Below are 24,594 nucleotides of genomic sequence, written 5' to 3'. Positions count from 1 at the left end.
TACAAATACATATATATGGAATATATGCCTGGAATTACAGAGGAATGTAGATTTGCATATAAGAGACTGATCTGTACTAAAGCTGAAGTTAATTCTATATTTAATCCTATGGTTTTTTGATGACTGACAGAAGAAAATACAGTAATTCTCTTGCCAGCACATCTGATACATATACAGAGAGAGGAAAAAAAGACAGAGATCTTGTACTGGCAGTCTCAAGGAGACCTCAGTCCTTATGGGTAAAGAATTCCCCATATGGAAAGGCAAATACATCTTAATGCACATGCATTCTTTGAAATCAATAAAATATGCGTTAATAGTGAACATATATTGCAGTAAATAAAAGCTGCATGACTGTTTTTCTTAATGCAGTAAAATTATGTCTTGCCTATATGGAGTACCTCTCATGCTGAAAAGGACTATAAAATCAAACACAAAAGGACGGGATGTCTTCATTAATGAAGAAATAAGGCAAGTGCCTTGCTTGTGTGTAGAGCTGCTGTCCTGTAGACTAACACAGACATTAACCATGATGTATAATGGGAGGAAGCACAAACTCTGACCTGTGCTGTGAGAGAAACAGCTCTGATTACCTTTGACACAACATAAATTTAGAATAAATTTATTTTGCCCTGCTGTGAGGCTGTGTATAACTGTAGACTGACTGACTACACCTTTGGGGCAGCAGAAGGGTTAGTCCAGCAGCTAGAGGAGGTGTCTCTGGAGATGTAAAGAGGGATGCAGGAGGCAAAAGAGTCATTTGTTTGGGGTTTTTTTGCATAGTGTATTTATTTAATGAATGTTCACAGTCTTTCTTGGCTTTCTTCTAAATAAAGAGAGAATCTATGGTTAGGAAAATGGCAGAGACCTCTTCTGTCTGATTTCCTTGCAGTAGAGCTTTGACATACGGAGTTGCTCTTGTCAGAGTTGTGTTCCTAATCATCCCCTGTTCCCCAGAGTCAAACTTTTAGAGGCAAAGCATTGCCTTTGCAGCATCTGAGCCAAGGAATCCTTGTAATTTGCATTTGTTGATAGTCTCATGGCCAACAATGAGAGAATATTCTATGATGCTTTCCAGTTCAAGACTAGGATGAAATCCTGGTAGAGGCTAACCTTGTTGTCTTTTGGACAAAGTAATGTACAAATAATACCTGCCTATGCTGGTGGAACTTGGTTAATAAATTATTTGGGGCCTTCCTGGTTGTGCCACTCAAGTACAAAATTTGCTCTGCATAACTTAATAGCCCAAGCCCAGTCAATCTCAGTTAATTACAACTCAGTTGACAGCTGCTGTGGAAACTCATCATTGCTTCACTGGGCTGAACACCCAATGAGCACAGAAACAGAGAACAGAAAGTCTTACCTGTGTACTTTAACCTGGCCATTGATAGGTCTGTAACTGTAGCCATGGGCACCTGTCCCATCCACATTTTTTAATACACTTGGGATCTGATTATATTTAGGATGTGGGTGAATGCAACTGGTTTTATTGCTGGACATGAGAGGATTTGAGTCAAGTTTGTTAACATATCAAAGTTAAATTTTCTGCCCACATTTACAAGAAGGAAAATAACAATCCACCATCTTTGGCAGGTATGAAGCACACCAGGCTGTAAAAGCTGTATCGTGAATGTCCCATTTTAGGCACTCTGCCACTGAAGGAGGCATTTGTCCCTTTCTGCACCTTTCTTAGGGTGGTTTGCATCCACTTAACTCCTAACATGGGACCTAATCATGCTGGACTCCCTCTCTAGTCAGCAAACTGACCTGTGTGTTCAATGCAGATGCTGAGTGCATTGCAAAGGGACGTCTGCCTTTGATCAAATGTGTTTCTCCTCTCTTCTGAGTATAAAGGAAGCAAACAGTGACTGTCTTAAACCTGCACTAATCTGAAGTTAAGCATGGTGCATCCCACTCTGGCCTCTTTATCACCCTTCTGCCCTGGTGCTGTGGGGAATGTACCCAGTGCAGTGACCACTCATCCTTCCTTCCTTTCCAGGCCCAAGGGTAGCATGGGAAGCAAAGCCCTGTCCCATGACAGTGTCTTCATTTTTGAGTCTGCACCAGGAAATGTGACAGGTGACGTCTTGTCTCAGGAAAACATACCTGGAAGAGTGAAAACTCTGCAGGTGAGAACATCATCCCCCTATCAGCAGTGCTGCTTTTTGTCAGCTGTCTCCCAGGAAAGTCTGTTGCTTGATTCCTTTTGCTGTGTGCCTTAGGATTTTGCTGACTGAAGTGTCTAAAGCCAAATTTGCTCTTTTTGGATCTATTCTGCCTCTTGGAAGCTGAATTTTTGAGCAGTCCTGGAGCTTTCAGCCTTCCCCAAGTCTCATAGTGAATGATGTGAATCCAGTTTGTGAACTCTTGGAAATTTTCCTTATTAAGTGTGTCCTCTTCCAATGGGATTTATGTTTTTTACTTCATAGCTACTGATTTTGGGTTAAGGCCATTTATTTATACTGTAGTGTGTCCCTTACACTGTTATTCTTGAAATATTATTTGTGTTACTCTTTTTAGTAGTTCTGGCTCAGATGTTTTCATTATACATGGTAGTGCCAGTGGCTGTGTAAGTGTGTGGGATGATGGAAATGTCAGGATGCTCTGACAGCTTTATTTATATAATTATTCTTTTGATTTCTGCTGGGTCATTTCCTTCTTACAAGGCAATACTGAACCCTCCTTGACAGATCCCTTATGAACTGTTGATTATATTAATTGCATTTCACTAACTGACCAGCTTGGAACACTCAGATAAAAGTTTAAGGTTTTTCCAGAGACTGAATACAAATGGCTGATAAAGGAGCCAAAGGTCATTGAAATTCCTCCTCTGCTTAGTGTGAGCTTCATGTTGCAAAAGACAATTGAGTCACATGTTAAGTAATAGAAGATGCACAGAGGGACTTGTTCCCCTCTAAGAGTGCAAAATAGGCAAAGCTATTTTTTTTTTTATAACTAAAGGAGTAGCAGAAGAGAACATGTTTGTGTATTGCAGAACATTGTTGAGGGGAAAAGCTCTTTTCATGCTGTTTGCAGTTCACTGTGCCCTCTCCCCATCCATCATCCTGCACAGTAATGTAATACTGCCAGCACTATTTTTGTAGCTCTGACAGACAGGCTTTTTCTGTGAGCTTGACTCTTGTCAGAATAAAAGCCAAGCAAAAATAAAAGCAGTTACTTTCTTAGCAATGTAAATTAACTTCTACCGGTAGAAGACGGAATGCAAATTCAGTTTCCCCCACACCAGTTTGCTGTCTGCATGTAATAAATTTAATAAATCTAAGACAGGAAGTTGTGAAAAGAGACCAAAGCAAAAATGACTTTCTGTCTTTTCCTTCCCATTAAATGCACACTTATGTTGTATGCCTTGTGTTGCCCATATATCAAAGTATTGCAATATATTGCCCATAAATTGGAAAAGAAAGCTGTTTGAACTGGGGGGGGGGTGTGGTGTTAGACATTGTGCTGCCCTGTGTGGCAGCTAGTTCTATAGGAATTATATTGCAAATGAATCTTACTGAATAAGATTCACTAGCAGCTTTTTGGGTCTATTTTACAGGAGTGTAAATGACTGCACAGATTGCAGGAAAGCACAAAACTAGGCTTAAAATTACCCAATATGGTTTAATAAACAAAGAAACAGAAAAATTATGTCTGCATGTTTATGTTGGGAATATTCTGTTGAGATGTTTTCAGTTGAAGGACAAAGTTTGTGTTCAGACCTTGTTTCTATTCCAGCTTTGTTACAGCTGACAGACTTAAGCCAAGAATTTTAGTAATGGTGTTTCCTGAGATCTGAACATTTTTATTTTGAGGGAACATCTGGCTGCTTGTGAGTTTGCAGACTTTGTTGTATTTTTCTAGGGTCAGGGCCTGCCAGAACATTCTTTTGTGCAATCCTGGAGAAGAATCCACACACTCTTTTACAAATAAAGTTGTTCCTGGCTGCTGTTACCAGTCTTGCTGTAGACATGACCAGGATGTGATGGTGGGGGAAATTAACAAGCAATTCATTAGGGTGGACCAGAAATGAAATTAATTTGGTATTGTATAAAAATTGTGACTCAGCTACTTGTGTGGGAGAGGGCTGTAACAAGCTCTCAAATTTGGAAGGGCTCTGTGAGGGAAAGGTGACTACATAAATCTGAGGTTGGGAATGCTGACTGGCAATACTTTGTGTGACTAAATACCTAAATTTGTGTGACTAAAGAATTAAATCTAGAATTTTGAAAGTTTTTAATTTAAATTGAGTTAAACTGTAGTAAATTTTCTGGAATGATGAAATTCCTGTCTTCTTTTGTTAAAGTACTGAATAAAACTGATTTTAATTTTATACCAATGCCAGTTTTAATGATGGGTCCTTGATGAATGTAGCTGGATAAAATTTTATTAATGGCTCTTTTCTATGAATGATCTGTTACTTCAAGTTCTTCTGATAACTAAAAGATTGTGCATATCTAAAGAAGCATGTCCAGAACATCATCTTTAAATTGTATCATTGAAAGATTATGTTCTGTATTTCAACCACAGCTTCAGCTGCAGCAGAATGTCAAACTTGGATCACCTCCTCTTGTTATAACTGGGAAAAAACTGGAAGATGCAGGTGCTGTTTCTGAAGATGATGGTTTACCTAGAAGCCCTCCTGAAATTTCAACCCTTCATGAAGTTCTGACAGATTCGCCAAACAAGGTATAATTGTCATCTCACCCTAGTGAGACCATCCAGACAAAATCTGCCTAGAGAAGGGGAAGAGCATTTTGTTTGTACATGACAGTACAGATCAGTTAAAACCAGAATAAATTACCTAGATGGATTGTGGACTTTTCACTCTGAGGTATACCTAGAAATTGACCCTACAAATACCCTTTCTGTGTAGATTTTTCCACGCTTTAATGTAGACCAGGACTCTGACCTCTGTCATTAGCAAATGCATGATTTTAGACTTCAGTGAACTTGTGAAAATTTGTAAATCTTATGATTTTAAAACAATAACTTAAAATAACTTTATAAAATGTACTGCCTCCTGTGGTCAGCCTTCCTGGCATATCTCAGTGCAGGAGAAATCTCCCCTGCTTTATGTTTGATGCCAATGAAGAAATCAAACCCACTGTGACCCAGGCACCCCGTGACCCTTCCTTTATTTTTCCTCTTGTGTTTTCTCATAATTAGCACTGGATATCCAGCTCAAGATAATTCAGTGTGATACTTCCCTTGACTTACCCTCTTCCTCATTTTATCCCACAGTCCTCCAACCCTGTTCAGCGTCATAGCTCTTTGAGTTTAGGCGGGACAGACAGTGAAGATGAACAGGTAAATAGCTCCTTTTCCTGCTAATAAAATCTGGAGTCTGTATGGAGCCAGTGCAGTAATTTTTGTTTTTAAAATTTATTCTGGGTACAGTGTATCCTAGGAAACAATTCTTTAAGAGTCCAGAGTGAGACAAATGATACTTAAAATGTACCTCTCAGGGTTTTCAATAAGAAATAAAGACAGGCAGAAATCTACTGGTAAGTGGGTTGTGTGAACAGCACAGAGGCAGCTCTGTGACACAGTATGAATCTGTAAAGTTACACAAAACATTGGACCAGGCAAAGCACTTCAATTCTGCTCCCATATCCCAGGGCCCTCATTCCAAATAATCACACCTTCCCATCAGCATGGATTGTGAGCAATGCCCTGTATCTCTCTTATCATGGGAAATGATTGCAGGACCAGCCTTTCCTGATGGCAGGTATTCCATAGGAAAGGGTGTGTTTTAATTTGCAATTTTCTTTGGATGATAAATGACCATGAGAAGCAGCAGGTTCTGCTCTCAGAACGACACAGTCCTTGACCAGATTGGAAAAATTTGCAGAGGTCTTATTTTCTGATGTACCTTGACAGTTTTTGTAGATGAGACATGAAGATGTTTTCATGATATTTAAAACTCCATCAGCATACATGTTTGATATGCTGTGTTATATCCTAAGCTTAAACAAAACTAAACTGCAAATGCCAGTGCAATGGCTATGTGTCACCCAGCTTTATGAATGAAGCTTCTTTGGCAAAATGTCTGTGACATCTTGCAAGTGTTCCAGGAAGTTTAATCTGCATTTCAAAACAGTAGCAAAACCACTCAAACTTCACGTTTAGGGGGCTTTTGTACAAACATTTCTGTAAACCCTTTATTTTGATGGCAAAATCCTAGGTTACTGCTGTTCAGTTCCCCAGAGCAGCATTTCTGTGAGGATGAGCTCCACATCACTGTCTGGAAGATGCTTCTGATCCACTGAGAAGCATTTGATTTTCCTGAAAGTTGATCTTGAAAGAGAAAAGTGGCTATGGCAGCTTTCTCAGAGATAATGAGGAGCTACTTCTGTGTCTTTTCAATAATGTATTTCTGCAGCGGGTCACGTTACTGGGATGAAAAGGCAGCTGTACAAACGGCAGGAGTGTCTCCTGCTGGTGTGTGCATAAACTGCAAAGGGCTTTGCAGGTAAGAGCTGGGTGGGGACAAGCTGAGAGGTATTTCTCTTTCTGTGTTAAATACCCGTGAACACACAGAATCGAGTCATCTCTCTGCAGAGGTGACTTTAGACACGCATTTTAAAATGAGGATTTATGTCCAAAACTACGGCCATTTCAAGCTTCTGAAATGGAACGAGCTAGCAAAGGAAATGTTCCAGAGACGCGGGGGAGTAAAGCAAAAGATATACAGCATTGTATTTCTGTTTTACAGATACCTTCTGGAGCTTCCTCCAGGCCCATCAGTCCTTTATCCTCTGCCACTCAGGGGACCCCCCTCTCACGGGGCAGCAGCTTCCTTCCTGTTGATTTTACCATCCCTGCCAGTCCCCTTGGCTGCCTGGACACCTCCGCAGCCAGGCACAGGATTGCCATCAACCCTCGGAAACAGAAAGGCTTTGCCAGCAAGCATCAGCTGCCCCTCCAGGTGGGTGTTTTCTGGGAAAGAATCACTGGGCAGAAGGAAATGACTGTCAGTTTTAAATTATTATTTGAAATATTTAACTTTCTTTTTTGTTTCCTAGCCGTGTTCCTTTATTTCTTCCACTGGAAGAAGGGAAAACACCTCTTTTGCACCAACCAATCAACCAACCAACTAAAAAAGACTCTGAAAATTTCAATATCATGGAAACTGAAAAAAAAAGAGCAATTTTTGGTTTTCACGATTTAGCCAAAAATTGTGGGTTATGGTTCATTTGTAAAAACACTTCTGGTGTTTGAAAAGCTAAATGTCAGTTTTAAGGAGGCCTAAGTCTATTTTTACAAATCTAGTTCTTAATTGGGATAGTACATTACCCACAGTGTTGGTAAATTACAGGATGGAGGTTTTGTTTCTATGATTTGAGTATTCATAGAAATGCATGTGTATAAACTACAATTTTTGTGCATGATTCTTTAATTAAAGCATCTTCACTTCTTTAGGTGCAGCAGCTGGAAAATGAAACATGTCTTCCTGCAACTCCAGAAAGGAAGGGAAATTCAACAGAATTACTTGAGAGTGACAAACATAAAAGTGATTGGGAAGGTAATGAAGGCATAGATATTGCTACTTTGGGTGCTTGAACTCTTCTGCATAACACGGTCAGGACCTGTTTGAATTGTTAGTCCTTCCAAACTAGGCATTTTTTGGTTCTATAACATAAAACCAATCCTGGCTGCTAAATTGTTGTGATGGAAAAAATCAAGTACACTCATCAAACTGATGCTGAAGTGGTGAGCTTTGAGGGCAGCACTCAGAAACACATGAGCTGAAAGCACCATGGTCAGAAACACCTGCCCTACACAGCTGGCTGGACCTGAGTGTGTGAAACGGAGTTCCTTGGCACTCAGAAAAACCTTAACCTCAGCATTATATGTTGTGTGTGTCAGGTGACTTTGATTGGCTTCTATTTACTGGATCTTCCTTTGCCACTCACCCAGAGAGAATTTTCCCAGTCATTGTGGATGGCTTTTCTAAGCACACACATGCAGAAATGTCTAGAGAAATCTGACTGGTAGTCTTACAGCTAAGGGTATGCACAGGAAACAACTAACAGCAACTAATGTGTACACCTGAGACAGACAGCAACTTTCACTCCCTGGATTAGGTATGTTCAAACTAAAATTTTATTAGTCCCTCACTTGGACAGCCCATTTCTAAATAGGCTCTGAACAAGCTTATTTATCAGTCAGCAGTGCCCAGACATGGGGCATTCCTGTTAAAGGACTGCACTATCTGGAGTGCATACAGATGGTGTCTGAATTGCAACCTTTAAGTGCACACTCTTTTCCTCTGTTTAATATAGGACTACCAGCCCAGGTGGGACACTGTGCAAAGGGAAGTGCTTTTAAGGAGACACCAGGTGTAAAAACTCCCACTGATGCTGCCTCTGACTCGTGTGATTCCACGCGTGTGGTAGAAGACCCCTGTGCTTGGCTGCAAGAGGATGGGTGCCCTCCTGGTGGGGGCCATCACTACAAAGGAGCCACACTTCTCCTGAGGCCTGAGCCTCCTCCAGGGGACCTGCAAGAACAGCACAGTGCAGGAGAGTTGTACTCTGCAGATGGGCCTGCTAAAGAATCAAAAGTGCATCCTCAAAGTACCAGTGCTGAAGTACCTGAGCTTCCAGAATTGCAGCCACTTGAAGGAGAAGCTGCTGTGTCTCCAGTCACACCAGCAGCTGACTTGTTTAGCAGTGGTGTGGAAACAGTGGGCATGGATGTATTGGCAGATGGTGCACAAAGCTCCTCAGTAAATTCTGTGGATCCAAGCATTAAAGCCCAGGAAAAGGGGGATCTACTGTTTATTGGCAAAGAAGAGCTTTGCTTTGGTACTACTGGGAATCCTTCCAACCTTGCTGTCTCAGATACTGCACTGAGTACTCCACAAGCTGCAGTAGCTGACTCAGAGTCTTGTTCTGACATCAAGACAGTGGCTGATTTGAGGTCTGAAAAGAGTTCAGTAGCAAAAAATGACAAGGAAACTCCTGAAGTTATGGAATTTCAGTTATCCAAGAACAGTGTAGGAAAAAAGACAGACTCTGCTGCATCTGTGTCAGAAGCAGTTAGTGTGGTACCTTGCAGTAAATTGGAAGTATGTTTTAAAGCAGAAATTATTCCTGTTTCAAAGGGTAACCAAAGCAGTCAACAGGCCAACACATCATGCATTTCTGAAAAACTTTCCATTGGGTGTCTTGCCTCTTCAAGTTTGGCTGGCTTGAAGAGTAATTTATCTTCTGATGCTGGCAGTAAGGAGTACCAGGTAAGCACTACAGCTTCTCACAGTAAAACAGCAGAAGGCAGTCAGTCATCAGATGAAAGTGTAAAAAGTCCTCTTAAGACTGCTTCTGCTAAACCAGTCAGATTTACCATTGCACCAGCGTGGCAAAGGTCTCTCTCAGGGGGTTCAAATTCAAAGGAAGATTCCTATTCCAGAAGTTCTCCAACATCCCCTATAAGACCAGAGTTCTTTGAAGGAATGACAAAAGAACACACACGTTTTGATGCAGTTATGCAGGAATCAGCAAAAGCCAACTCAGATAGATTTGATCGAGATTGTAAGGACAGAGATCTGCATTTGAATTATTTTATGGGGTGGGCTGACCATGAAACACCCAACTTCGAGAGCCCATTTGGAGTCAGACTAAGAAGAACATCATCTTTACTAAAATACCAGAATGAAAGCCGTGTAGAGCCTCCAAAGCTGATCCCTCCAGCTGCTCCAGCTGCTTCTTTTGCTTCAGTGAAGGAGGATCAGAAATTGATGGGCATTGGGAAGTCACCTCTAAGCCTTCCTGTCAACACAAAATCAGTTGTTAAAAAAACAGATCTCCTAGAAGACAAAAATACTGCCAAGACAAGATCAGAAGAAGTGGCAAAGAAGCAAAATGGTTATAAACCTTCAGGTATTTACACTGTATTTGTACCCAAACATTAGAGAAAACAGTGGTCATGTAAAGAGCCTAGGCAGAGCAGCACGAAAAAGAAAATTAAAAATCCTCTTGGCTAAGCACCAAATTCAGTCTTGAGTTCATCACCACTATAATTTAATTGGCTTGATGATTTGGCCAGTCAAGAGAATTCTTGGCTTATCTTAATGAAGGGTGTGTTCCAGCAAGAAGAACAACAGAATAATTGCTTAATGCCTCTGAAACGTTTCTGGTATTTGTGTATATAGTTGGAGTTTTAACACAGATTTTTAAAACTTGCTGCAGTTTTAGTTAAAAATTCAGACTGCAGCTGCTCAAACCATAACTAGGAGTTGCATTAAGTGAGATTATTTTTTAAAAAATTACTTAATTTAAAATATTTTAAAAGTGACAAGGAAGCCTGTATTCTACTGCCTACATGAAAAAATCATTACTGTAGTACTCATTTAATCTACAATGGAAGGATGTTGTTTCAAAGGCAAAATCCATTTCACAGTGATCTCAGTGGGACATCTGCTATTGAGTTAGACAGAAGCACAGTTGAGTCAAAAAAGGAGAATAAACAGAAAAACCAGTTATTGCCAAGGACAAAATCATCAGGGAAGGTAATTTTATCTCCACCATGTTCAAAGACTATTACAGATGCTGAAGGATTTAAAATGTGAAGCACTAGCTTTAGGCTGACTTGACCTAAATACCTTCTTTACTTCAAAAATACTTCTTTTGTAGAAAAAGTCTCTCCATATTTGGAAACTGCTTCCCCTGAACCAGCTTGGGTCTCTGTGGCAAAGCTGAAACAAAAGGGTTTCCAGGACCATCCTCTTGCCAAAGAACATAAAGATGAACACAAAGTGGATCAAGGGGAGGTAGAGTACCAAGTAATGTTCATGGGTGTGAATCCTGCCCCAGGTCACCTGGGTGCTTCTGCAGACTGTTCAATATTGTCTTCATGGGAGGTGTGTTGTGAGCACTTTTCAAAGAGAGCTTTACATGCCTGGCCTCTAAAACACTGAGACAGACAAGTGATGCAAGGGAGCAAATGCCTGTGACTGCACTGTCACTGATTCATTTCACAGCTGGATTTTCCTGTATGCTCCTTTGCACTGCTCAAACCTGAACCTTTTCAGAGCTTTCTTATTTCCCAGAACTTATTTATGTAGCTGCTTTGAGCTGCATTGGCTTCCTCACTGCTTTTTACCTCCCTCCAACAGGCTGTTCCCAAACATCCTTGCCTGGCTTTTGCTGGATTTCCAGAGGCAAGCGTGAGAGGTGCAGGGTGAGCTTTATCAGTGCCCATGTGTGGCAAGCACATTTCTCTCCCTCTCAGGATTTTTCATAGAGGTGCACAGAGAGAAATGAAAGAGAAAACAATTTCTATTGCTGCTCCTTGTTTTTCCTATGTGGAATGTGTTTGGAGAATTGTTTACCTGGAGTGAGTGCTTGACTGGATTCTGGTGAGGATTGTTTGAGCCTCATGGCCAATCCAACCCAGCTATGGCTGGACTTGAGAGAGGGTCATGAGTTGTGGGAGAGTTAGAGTCAGAAAATTTAGTATGTAGTTTTAGTATCTTCCTTTTATATAGTATATTAATGTATTTTAGCTATAGTTATAAGAAAGAAATCATTCAGCCTTCCGAATTGAGTCAGACATCATAATTTCTTCCCATTGGGATCACCTGCATTTACAATACCCATGGCTGGCAGTCAGTTGCATTCTTTTCTTCTCTCCTCATGCTGCAGCCAGAGGTGTGTGCTAGTGAGGGCCCTCTGAAGAAGAACATGCCTTCCATCTCTCAGGACAAGAAAACACAAACCAAGGCCAGTGTGTCTGCAGCAGCAGGTATTCTTTTTCTTTATATAGAGGCTACAATTTGCACCAGTGAGTGGTGTGGGTGGCAGGGGATGGGGGAAGAGAGACATGATTTTTGTAATCACACATTTTTGTAAAGCACACTTTATATAAGGCCTATTCAGACCATGTTTTTTGTATAAGTCAACATAATGGCTTGTTTGCTCAGCAGAGAAAACAAGTGAGGAACTCTTATCTCCACTGCCAGTTCATGAAATGGCATATAAACAGTCTGGTGATTTATTACTGGTCAAGATGAGTACTAAAGAATAGAAGTTGAAGTTGGAGAGTGTCCAGAAGAGAGCAGCAAAAAAGGTCAGGTCTTCTAGATCTCCAGTCAGTCAGGAAATGCTGATAGGAGTGGAGTTGTTTAGTCTAGAAAAGACAACTAAACTTTCTGCCATAAAGACTACTCTTTATGGCCAGCATGAACTTAAAATGCACCAGGGGATGTCTAGCTTAGATGTTAGGAAATACTTTCTAACAATAGGAGCAGTGAGGTGCAGAAGAGCGTGGCTTGCATATGGAGAGTGTGCAGTTTCCATGGCTGGAGTGTTGGATAGATAAAAATGTATCAGGAATAATTTATGTAGAGTCAGGTTCACCCTCAGGTGAATACAGAGGCTGGATGGCCCCTCTCCTGAGCACTTGGCTCTGTTTCTTTATATTAAAGATGCAGGGGAAGAGTGTGACTCACTTGGTGACTCACATTAGCTCTTCCAAGGCTTCTGCTGGGCTGCAGCTTCTCCCTCCCTGCGTGCTCAGAGAGGTGCCAAACCTCAGCCACACGCTGCAGCTGGGTACAGTCCTTCAGCTGTAAAAGCACACTGGGAGCCATGGATTGCAAATCCTGCCTAAGTAGGTAAGAGATGCAGCACTGTGCCACACCTGTGGCTTTTCCATTGCAGACTCCTGTGGCTGGCAGAGTAAGAGATGCTGTCTGGAAAGAGCCCATGCCCCTGGCCCCTTTCTTTCCCTGTGTAATCCAGCAGCACCCAGAGCTGTTGTACTGGAGATATTTGGCAGTACCTTCGTGCTGCTCCCTGTAGTAGTTCTTGCTAGAGCTGTTAACCATTGCTGAATCTACAGGTCCTACAAAATTAGCTTTCTCCCTTGCCACAGCAGGTGACTGGCTCAGCGTTTTTGCACCAACACAGAAGCTCTGACGTTGGTTGCAGCTAATTTTGTGTGTGAGATTGAAATGCCACACCTTTTAAAAAGGATTCTGCTACAGGCCTGCCTTGTCTTGGTTTTAGGTGCAAAGTGAGAGATGAAACAAACAGGCCAGAGGTCTTCCTTTGAAAGGCTGACTGGATTTCTATATATTGCATCATCCTAACCTTGGAAGCCCAGCAGTCTTTGGTCAAAATTCAGAGCTTCAGAAATTGCTCTGCTACTTGTTTACTAGAACTTGCAGTCTTTGTGGTGCTTACAGCAGAATTACAAGTTCTCTGATTTGGTTCCCATTAGCACAACCAGGATTTTGTCTACTTGAAAATGCTGGTGGTGGAAAGGATGTAAAGTTAATATCCAGAGGAGTTATTTATTTGGATTGTTGTGCTTATTACAAAGAAGGTTCTCTCCCAGTATGGGGAAATGATTTTCAAAATCAAAATTTCAGTAACACCTGAATTCCTACCTTGTCTTAGATACTTCAGAAAATTTCTTGTATGAGCTGCAGCCTGTTTAATGGACAGTATCCTACCTCCAGCATTCCTAAGCACAGTTTGCCTCCTGCAAGAACTATCAACCAGCCAGAACTTTTAAAAGACCAGAGACCTTCTGTGTGAAAATAGGGAATTACTTCAGCTCTGCTCAAAGAGCTGATGGACATTTTCCATTGATTTCAGTGAAAGCAAGATAAAGATTCTTTTACTTAACATGGCTTAGGCCATTGAAAAATTTCAGACAACGTGAAAGGAGCAGGCCTTTGCTAAATAGGAACTCAAAGCCATCAAAGAAGCATTATCTGTGTTTCTACATCCTTTGTGACTATGACAGTTGTCTGTTAGGTTGCATCAAGAGGAACCATCAAAAATCCTACCATCATAGTTTACAAGTGAAAGTACATAAAGCAGTGGTTTGATTCCTACCTGGTATTTAATGATATTGCTGGAGCAATATTTGTGTTGGCAATGAAGACTAAAAAAATCTTTAAGTCTTCTCAGTATTGGAAAACATAAACTTTTAACTCCACAGCAAGCCTGGGGTAATCTTTATCCTTCAGCTATTTTGTTTCTGTTTTCCTAAATACTCAGAAGTCTTATGCTTTGTTTTTCTTGCTCTCACAGAGCAAAACTGGCCTGTGGAACTCCTTGCTGTGCAGTTTAATAGAAATCAAGAATTTGAAAAATTAAGAGATTAATTAACCAAGAATCTGAATTAGACAAATAACTGGGGCTATAGTCTTCACATGCTTGAAGAATTTTGAAAAAGTCCTTCATTTATTTGGGTTTAGACACTTGCTGTTTGGACTGGGGAGCCAATTTTTTTTTATGGGCACATTACTCACTGTTTAGTATCAATTTTCCTGTTGCCATGGCTGGTTCTCACCATTGCTGTAGCTGGACCAGAGAGTGCCAGCAATAGCCAATTAATAATTCCTTTGTCTTATTGGTGAGTCACAAGCATTTTGGGCTGTAAAACAGTGTCTTTTGAGAGAAGAACATATCTCTAGACTTCTAATGAGTGATGTGTATCCTCTCGTGGGCAGGTAAAGTTGGGCCAGTTTCTCAAGAAGCATCTGTGGTTCCTGCTGCTGAAAGGGAAGCAAGGCTCTCCTCTAACCTGGCAATGACACCCTGCAGTCCTGCTGAACCACCCTGGCTGTCCCTGGCCAAGAAGAAAGCCAAAGCATGGAGTGAAATGCCCCAGATCGTACAATAGCAAACGACATGACCATCCTTCTTTGCATTGCCAATAGCTGTGTTAACTCCATTTAATCCCTTCTTTACTGTGACCATTTTTTTTCTTTTGAGAAATAAGAGCCTTAAAAACTTTTGATCAGACTGTTGTATAGAAAGACATAATGAAGAAATGCCATTGTGGGCTTAATCTGATGTATTAGGAAGCTGAGCATTTTCCTACTACCAGACATTAGGAAAATTTGATTCATTTTTATATGCTTACACATCTGGTGATGATGTTCTAAAAAGACATGCTTCAGGCTATTGAAACATTTCTCTAGCAAAATATGTCTTTAAAGTTTCTTTTAAAGAAACTTATTCTTTTAAAAAGACTGCACTGTATTTGGTATGGTTTGGCTTTGAGCTAAGAAATGAACGTGTGCTTTGAAATATTCACAATGCTGGGCACTGACGCACTGTGAGTCATGGACATTGATGTCATCACACTCCTTTTCTAGAGCTCTACCATGGGCAGCCTGGCTCTGCTTCAGGCTGTTCATGATGTGTTCTGTGATAGCTGTAAGGTCCAAGCACGTTGTGAGCTGGAGTGGTTCTGGCTTTTGTGGGAAGTCTCAGTGCTGTTGCTCCTGTGCTTTGCTCACAGATACCCACTGGAATGCCCCAGAGCTGCACACCAGCTCTCTCCCATGCACTGGAAAACCACCACACTGTAGCACATGTCTGCTTTTAGTTGTACTTTTAGAAATCTGGGTAAATTAAACATTCTATTAAAAAAAAAATCCTTCCTTTCTTTAATTATGGCAAATAGTGATTTTTTTGTGAGATTCCTCAGCCAACTGTCTCTCTTGAAGAGTGTGTTGGGGTGAGAACTTGCTCTTTAGAAAGTGGCATCTTCTTTTCAAGAAATGCCACTCTCCATGTTCATAAGGATATATATTTAGTCAATGGTATGTAATGTTAGTCATAAAAGGGGCATCTGCTTTCCTTCTTGGCTCATCAGTCTTTAATCATTAACTCAAGATCAGTCTGAGAATGTGCAGCTGGAGCAGGATTATTCTCTCAGGGCCTGGCCTTGCATTCACTTAAACTCACAAAAGTTTTGCTATTGACTTTGAAGGATACAGATATTTGAAAAATGAGCTTTGTGAAATTATGCTGGTGGCTTAAGAGACAGGGGCACTTACTAGTCCTTCCAGTTCTTGCAGAATTGCACGTTTATGTAGTTTTTGTTTACAGTCAGTGCAAAATTTGAAGGCTGATTGACTGTTTTTTAGCTGGAAAGTTGTTAGCAATTTTTAAAGGAAAATATTATCTATTGATAGGATTAACTGCAAACCAAAGAAAATTGGTTTCAGATCAGCTCAAGCGAGACTTTAATCTTCCAGTTTTGGCCTGAATTTAACATGTAGATTTTGCAATTTGAAAACAGTATTAACTAGGAGCTAGACTGTGATTTTTTAAATAAAGGTGAAAACTTACTTGCCCAGAAAGGCTCAGAATCTATAGATACTATTTATTCTGGGTTAACACCAGAAAGAGTAGGAGTTTCACTTGGTAAGGAAACAAGGAGTGGCTTGGTAATCAATGCCTGTTTTGTAACTTCTTTTTCTCTGCTTTAGGAAGCATATATTTCCTTACAAAGAACTGAAACGTTTGTATTTCTCTGAAACTTTTGAGTGTAATGTAAAATAATTTACTCAGCTTTGATTCCTGGAGTTTTGTACAGTTGTCATCCCACCAGAAGCTTACCAACCCTGTGTAAAATACAGACCTTTCTATATTTAGCAAACTCTCTTCTCATGCTGTTAATGTGGATTATGATTCTTCACCCAAAGTACTGCAATGGATAATATAATCTCTTTCCCTGTGTTTTTCTTTTGGTCTTAATATTGTTCCTGTCTTTTATGTTTGGTATGTATATATGTTTTTGTAATCCTTATCTTGAAGGATCCCCTTTTGTATTCCATTCCCCTGTTTGGTTTATTAAATGCTGTTGCCAGTGATGATGACATCATTTCTGGGAAGAGGGATGGATGGCCATCATTCATTCAGGAAGAAATAAAAACAGGTCTTTGGTCAAAATTGACTCTGTACATGGATAAACTGCATAGATTTTGTTTTGGGGTCATTTTTTGTAACTTAAGACTGATCAACACAGCTGGTCAGGTGAAGGAACTTTTCTAAATCTAAGTTTAAAACATCATGAGGCTGCTGATGGCTCTCCTGTTGCTCTGGAGGTGTTGCTCCTTCAGTGAAGGGTTGGTTTGAAGGCAGGCACTCAAGATCCTAGGAAGCCTTGAAAAGACTTTTTGTGTGTGTTCAAAGAAGCTGCTCTAGGAGATTTTTGGAGTGCTTTAACAAAGAAGGAAAGCACTAGAGAATCGTGTGATGTACATTTGAAATTGTCTTGCATTCTGGATTTCTGCAGTTAATGTTTTCATGTCTCTGCAGCTAACAGAACAAAAAGTGTGTACAGAAAACATCAAAACTGAGTGTCGTGTAATCACAGGAGGTTGGAAGTGGGAATATTAGATAAATGTTGAAAGATCAGTGATTTATTGTTGCATTTACAGAAGTTGGTAACTATTAGCATGGTTTTGATTTCCTGTTCTAGTGTAATTTTTAAGTGTTCAGTGAGTAAAAACAACTAATATAATAAGCTCATTTTGGGTGATTCTTTTCAAGAGGCAATCACTAGCTTTGACAATGAGCTGTGTTGAAGTGCGGAGCTCGTTGCAGAATGTCACGGGGAGGTTCTGTGGCTCGGAACGCGTGGTGCAGGATGCAGAAGCTGTGCCTGAATTCCCTGTGCCTGACCCGGCTCCGTGTGACAGCAGAGGGTGCTGCCGCATCCCCGAGCAGCGCAGCGCAGGATTTCAGTGCATGCGAGGAAAGCGCTGAACTCCATCCAGCCTTCTCGTGTAGAAGTTGGGATAGAGAGGACCCTTCAAATGTATTATGGTATGTCTTCTTAAGGGCTGTTGTCTGAAAGAAAAGATGTAATTGATTTTGAAGTATTACAGTAGAAATTCTCAGCTCAGAAAAGCTGCAGTTCCTGAGTGTGTGCCACCTGCTCTCCTAAGTGCTTTTCAGATCAATACAGGAAAGACATCAGCCTGTGAGTGTACTCTGTCCTTTAGAACTGCTCCTGGAAGAGGATAGATCTGAAGGATACAGGTAATGAGAGATGTGATCAGCAGCCTAAAAAAAGGCCAAACCTTTCTCTTTGTCTTTTCCTCCCGTGTTTGATAGCCTACCTACAATTCTGCTAGAGATTTATCCTGGTTATAAGATTTGGCAAATTTGTCACATCAGTCATCACCAAAATATTAATAATGATGATGTGGAACCCCTTGGGGAATCTGAGTATCTGTTTAAGATTCTGACCTTGATTTGCTTGCTATGCTACAGAATTCTGTCTCCTCTATGTTGCCAGGAAATACTGCACCCAAAGCATCAATAGTTGTTACAGGCTACAGCCTGGGATAGTTCTTGGTGCAGATGTTCACTGAAACCTTTGTCATTGCAAACAGCTTTTTATGTCTTTTATGGAAGTAGGCATATCAAATAAACTGTAATTCTGGTTTTGGAACACAAGCCCGTTAATCTGCCCAAAAAGGTTACTCAGGTATTTCCAGCTGGGTAGTTGAAGGAGCATGGCTTGATGATGAGTGAAAGTTCAGCTTGAGAAATGAAAGCCTTAGAAGTAAGAAGCTGCAATTCAAATTACTCTTCCACAGTGGAATTGATCTAAATCTAAGGAAGGGCACTGAAAGCAATCTTTAAAAAGTGGTTTTTCTTGTACTTCTCTCTGCACTAAGGAATACCAGACCTCGTTGCTGTGAACCACATTAAGTAGGTGAGAACCATGACTGCCCTGCAAATCAAAACCTGTTGTGAGCTGCTGATCAAGTCCACAGCACAGCAGCATTTTAAAAGGAATTGCTGTATGATCTGTGCATTAAAAATGCAACTTCTCAGGAGTGAGCTAAGCCAAACTTTAGCAGCTTCCACTGACTAGAGGGGCAGATTATTGACTATGGAAAATGTGAGATGCTATTTTTATTCTCATTGTGCTAGGAGTGATTTAAAAATAAGCTATTTTAATAGCTGTTTATTTTTTAGAGGCAGTTCAAAGAAGAAGAATCTAGAGGCAGATTATCTAAACAGGATTATTAACTGTCAAGTCTTGGACTGATCTGTAAGCCAAGTTAGTCACTAAACAAGAAGCAGGTATGGAAATGGGTGAAGCATGGAGTATTTAATTTATATAATTTAATTTATATAATTTTGTATGATGTAGAAATAGAAATACAGAGGAAGAGATTGATTGACATAAATAACCTACATGGAAAAGGTTGTTTGGTACCTGGAAGCCTCATTCCAGCCTTTCTTCTCTCTGCCTCAGAATATATCACTTCCCTCTCTAAGCATTCTTTCTTTTCACTTGGGGGATCAAACCCAATTTTTACTTATCCTGTTTTGTAGTCAGTCCTATTTTATGGAATATGGATGAAAAGCTGACAAATGCAAGATCACCTGTCAATACTGGCAACCCGTGTTCAAAGTTCACCCTAATCTATGTGGTTAAACTAATACTCTATTGCATTTTCTCTATTATACCATTCTGACTCCAAATTAGCTTTGATTTACAGGTATTTTTCCAATACAGAAGGGTGGGATTAACCACTTTAAAATTAGATCCTTTCCACATTACTTAGGAATATGTTTGTGTGGCATTGAGCTAACTTCTTCCAAGTTACACAATAAGTTCACCGTAACAACTGCAGCAATGTATGGCATAAGGTCGAAGTCCTGAGGCTGTGTTGTGTTTCCATAGAGTTGGAATTCCAAGCAGCAGCCTCCCCCGATGGTGTCCTGGCAGTGCTGGGAGCTGACAGAGCAGGAGGGGACATTGCTGGTTGGCTCCTGGCGGGTGGCACTCGGGCTGTGCCCAACGTCTGCGTCACCGGTGACGCGGGCAGGGGGTAAAGTGACACTCACTGAGCAGCATGCAGGGGTGACTTGCACCCCAAAGGTGCAAATTCACCACTTGTGCCTGTGGGGTGAAATAACTTCACTGGACTTGGTGAGCTGTAGAAATATGTTTTATTCATATGGGAGTAAATAAAGTGACATTTCTGTCACGGCTGGATGTACAAATTAGGATATATCTACGTTAAACTTGAGCTGTGTTTTAAGCACAAGAGGCATTTACTCAGTTTGGATCCTGAGTCATACATATTTCAAAGAGGAAGAATAAATATATGTTTTAGTACTGCATTTAATTCATAAAGGGAGTTCTGCCCAAAGATGAGTGACCTCATCTGTAGTTGCATGAAATCAGAACAGAACCTTTTTTTGTGGAGGTTTTTCTTCCACCTTGACAGAACAATTTATTACATAAGCATCCTTAGTGTTATGATCCCTATAAAAAAATAACTGTCTCCTTACTTTGCATTGTTTATAAAATAAGAGCTTTGGCTGTGAGATGTACATACTGTGGTAGAATAATCACAAAATAATTGTGTGTAAAATGCTAGAAAAATCAATATCAGTTCTTATTTGCTATTTATTTAATAATTTCAGAGCATTACTTGCTACTAAAGCCCAAATTCTGCAAATCATGGTTTGGTGTGGGCTGAGGCTTGGACTGACCTGTGGGGCCTGTCCAAAGGGAGATTGTGGGTCTGGTCCTGCTCTTCACTGGACATACTGGATTAGGCCCCTTTTAAGAGATGTTTAAGTGAAGTGTAACAAAAGCTTTCAGGAAAGTGTGTTATTTCTTTAATAGCAAACCATGTAATGCAAATTCAAACTATGTAACTCAGGAGCTGATATGCTATGGGCTGATGTGACAAAGTGTAATGTTGCAATCTAGAGTACAACCATACTTGGGTGGGAGAAATTTGGGTCTTACCACTTACTCCTGGAATCCAAGCCTGGTAACCAGGTTGGTGGGATTCCGGGGCTGTGCTCAGTCTAATGCCCTAAAAATCAGTTAGTGAGGACAGTGTGTCTGTATACTCTCACTTTTGACCTACTGCCTTCAAAGGTGAAATCCATAAGAAAAGGATGGAATAAGATAAAAACCTAGACTTTGCATTTGTTTTTATTAACAGTATGGGCCTATAACCACAGTACTGCAGTAAAGATTTTTTATTTTAGGGAGTGACCTGAACAGCAATGGTCTTTATGCAATTTTCCAAAGAAATGTAGAATAACAACAAGAATTTCAGTGTTAAGTGGCACTTCGGGCTTTCTTTCAGATCTGAGGAACAGCTCTGTCAGACAGGAACAAATCTGCTAAAGCCAATGGAATTAGTTTGGTCTAAATAAGATTATAATTGGGCCTTTCTGTTTCTGCATTGCTCAAAAATAAATCCCAGTAAACAACTTGAGGTCAAGTCTTCTCCTAGCTATGCCAGAACTATGTTGAAATTGAGGGAAATTGCCCCAAATTCACATTGCCTGATAGCCTACAGCATAAAAATGGTTGAATATATATCTGTGTTTCCTAGGTAGCCCTTTCAAACCTTGACTTGTAATTATCAGTTCTAGTCTCTTACTAGAAATACTGTTTTGTTGGCTTCTTTGACTTCCTTAAGTTTACATACAGCAACAGCCTCCTTTGCAACTTTGCCAAAGTCACTGGAATTCACAGGAAGTGAGTGAATATAACTTATGTTGTCTGTCACTTCAGATATTCCTTCCCCTGAGCTGTCCCAGGGTGGGAGATTTCACAGGCTGACCACAGCCAGGTTGAGGTTTTGGTTCTGTGTGTTGTGGAACTGTAATGTAGAGATGCTCTGGTCCGAGTTTGGATTTGAACTCTCAGAGCATGGAGATATTTGGAGGATTGTTTTTGTTTTTAAACCCATACAATTTTCTTGTTCTTATAAACAGTGTTATTTTTGGAGTCACTCTATTAATATACAGCCTAATAGCAGAATAGCTGCTACTACCAACACATAATCATAAATATTTCTACTAATAGCCTAAACCTGACGTTCTGACTCTAATTAATCTTATTATGCTTAATAATAAATTGTATTAATGCTTTGGACATATTTTTTAACTGGTGAGGCTGCTAATCAGTTTTGCTAAAGTGGCATTCTCTGGGCTAGGGATTTACCTTGCTTGAAGGCAGTATTAATTCCTGGCTAAAAAGATGACTGTCTGTACTTCTGGAATCATCAAACTAACTCTTTGCTCCCCCTTTATTCTTTGTAGTGCAGTGATGTGCATTGAAAGAAATCAATTTATGGGAAACAGTCTGTCTACAGCATGAAAAATAGTTTTGGGGTAGGTCTTAGTTTCTTTTTGCTTTCTGAAGTCTTTGATGAGTTAACAGCTGTGTGCTTAAAGCACAGAAATGAGAGCTAAACTGAATGACCTGTGACCATTTATTGTCACAGAAGCGGTGAAGTGCCTGTGTCTAATGCAGGCCTATGTTTGGAGGCAAATTTTCTCTAGGTAGGAAGGGCTGAAAATAGGAAGCAGGTTTCCATTCTGGTTTCCCAGAAGAGTGTGTGTGTTTTGGCTCCACAGAAGGCAGGGAGTAGACACAGAGGTTTTGCCTGTTTTCTACAGGATATCCCACTCCACTCTTGCCTGATACCTATTTTGTGGAATATGTTCTGAAAATTTGCCTTCTAGCACTGGTTTGCTATGGAAGCTTGTCCAGCATTCTTTATGTTCTGGTGAGACAAGGTTTTGTGAGACCTGCAGGGCTTGTGGATGGCTGACTTTGACCAGTGTGAAATGATGGTTTCACCTTCAGTGCCTTTGCTGAGCTACCACTGATGCAAACTGCCTCCACAGAATAAACCCAGTGTAAACTTTTCTTCAAGGATTGAGGAAAAAAGTTGGTTTCTGGCAATGAAATGCTGTTTTTATTTTAGGCATCTCAATGTATGACTGAGGAAATAATCTGATTAGCACATTTGCTGGAGAAATGAACCAATGGGAAGGTGAACATATTAATAAAAGATAGAGTTGATTTATACTCAAACTGGCCTTTAAATTTGCAATATATGCTGTAAGAACATGCTTATATAACCTCTATTTCTATTCATAAAGGTTTATGTGGGTCTATATTGAATTATGCATTTAAAATTAATCCACTGAGGCAGCCCACTGAGATGCCACTTCTCATTTAGTAACTGCATTAAGGACTTTGTGCTTCATTTAGAAACTGTGAGAAGCTTGCTTTGTGCTGTGGAGAGGAACTGGCCTGCCAGATCCAGACTGGCTATTATAGGGTCTTTAAAACAACCATGTCTCTGTCTCTCTCTCTCCAAGTTAGCAGTAAAAGTCTATTCTTGACTCGTGTGACGTGACTCGTGCAGCTTGGCTGAACCTGACAGACCCAACCGACCCGGGTCAGATTCCTAGAAAAGATTAATGAAGGTTTTCTTCAGGGCTTGGGAACAGCTGATTCTGCCTTTGCAAGGCTCTGGGGACCCAGAGTGAGCAGACACATACATTAGGGCTTTTTACCAGCAGCTGTAATTCAGATTTATTAAGTGTTTTGTTTGTGTAGCTTTCCAGTTCCTCAGACATTGCGAAAGGGTCAAGAGCTCTTCTAGATGTTTACATAGACTTTATTCTAAGAAATCTCAGACTCTTAGTTTGTCTGATTTGCATTCTTCAGAGTGCAATTATGCTGCAAAAATGGCATTGTGTGGCTCTGGGTTGTGTCTAAATTAAACTTATTTGGCTTAAAAATAAAAGCTTACTAGTTCTGCATATCCACGCTAATGTAAAATACAGATTGACATATCTACAAAGCCTGTCTTGCTGATCACAAAACATCCCTTCTAGTGGGAATGAGTGTCTTAATTGACTCTGGGCATACCTGTTGTCGTTCTGTTCTGCTTTTGGTTGTTATTATTATTAATATTGTGCTTTTTGGCCTTAGTTTAAAAAACTTGTGAAATACCTGGCAAGGCTCAGTTTGTATTTCTCATTCTGGGAACTCATACTGCTCAAATATTCAAGCATCTTCTGAATAATTAAGAAATCAATTCTGTGAATACTGACACTGGAGAAGTTTTCTCTCATATAGAGTTGTGTATCTTCTCTTCCATATTTCTGACCTAGTTGTTCCCTGTCCCTTGTATTCTCCACTCCACCTTGCAGATAGTCCAGAGCCACCTGGAAGTTCACCATGTTCTCTCTGTGTGCACCTGCATGTTGGGTGATTGGCTGGCAGGCTGAAATTGGAAAGGAGGTGGTAGAAATATTAAAAAAAATGCCTAAAAGTCAGCCACCTTGTTCAAAACTTCTCAGAGAAGATGGACACGCAGGACCATATTGTAAGTGAAGTTCTGTATAAACCCAGGCTAAAAGTATAAATATTTGTAAGGAGAACATTCTCTCATTTATACATTGTCTCCACTTACCAAACATGTTTTGTTTGCTGCTTTATTTCTGTGCGAGAGAATTAATATATGTGATTTACTAGAGGGAAGCTAAGTTGGAAAAAAGGATTTTATATAAGCACAGAAAGTGCTTATTCCCCTGATCATTTTTATCTGCTACAGGATTCAATTCCATAGTCTAGATTCAGCTGCTATAAAAAATTTGTCTCTTGCATGTGTGACTGTGCTCTACTAGTTGGAGGTTTCACTGCTGCAGGGTGTCACGCAGCCAGTCCCAGAGAGGACTTTGACTATCAGGGTAGATACTTTAAGTAAAATGCAGTAGGTAAGGTAAATAACATCTATATATAATAGACATAATTTTAAAACAATCTAGCCTTTGACAGATAAGTGACAAAATTAAGACTGAAATCCTCAAAGTTATTTAGGTGTCTCATTAATGCAGTGGAGAACTGGATGTCTGAATATTTAGGAACCCAAAGTTAAATCAGAAAATAATTGATGTCTTGAGCAAAGTATAATCAAAGATTAAAATAGATCAAAAACATCTTCCTTTAAGTCTCACAATTTTAAGGACTCCT

The 24,594-nt window shown here is 40.2% G+C and overlaps 1 protein-coding gene across 10 annotated transcripts in view; it reads left to right on the top strand.

Annotated features, from left to right (window-relative positions):
• The window catches only part of KIAA1210 (KIAA1210 ortholog), a 49,031-nt gene extending 32,403 nt beyond the window's left edge, over window positions 1-16,628 (top strand). For 8 of the 10 annotated variants that reach the window (XM_085570873.1, XM_085570871.1, XM_085570874.1 and 5 more), the window contains 10 exons: window positions 373-471; window positions 2,000-2,129; window positions 4,531-4,689; window positions 5,245-5,310; window positions 6,719-6,931; window positions 7,426-7,528; window positions 8,289-9,887; window positions 10,641-10,777; window positions 11,652-11,751; window positions 14,474-16,628. In XM_085570873.1, coding sequence (XP_085426999.1) covers window positions 373-471; window positions 2,000-2,129; window positions 4,531-4,689; window positions 5,245-5,310; window positions 6,719-6,931; window positions 7,426-7,528; window positions 8,289-9,887; window positions 10,641-10,777; window positions 11,652-11,751; window positions 14,474-14,646 — 2,779 coding nt within the window. In that variant the 3' untranslated portion in view covers window positions 14,647-16,628. The remainder of the gene's footprint in view (window positions 1-372; window positions 472-1,999; window positions 2,130-4,530; window positions 4,690-5,244; window positions 5,311-6,718; window positions 6,932-7,425; window positions 7,529-8,288; window positions 9,888-10,640; window positions 10,778-11,651; window positions 11,752-14,473) is intronic. The other 2 variants (XM_021548351.4, XM_085570870.1) reach the window with 1 other exon arrangement.
• The last annotated feature ends 7,966 nt before the right edge of the window (window positions 16,629-24,594 follow it).

This window comes from Lonchura striata, chromosome 4A (assembly GCF_050655825.1).
Source record: "Lonchura striata isolate lonStrDom1 chromosome 4A, ASM5065582v1, whole genome shotgun sequence".
Taxonomy (NCBI): domain Eukaryota; kingdom Metazoa; phylum Chordata; class Aves; order Passeriformes; family Estrildidae; genus Lonchura; species Lonchura striata.
This window is presented reverse-complemented; position numbering and strand designations above follow the sequence as displayed.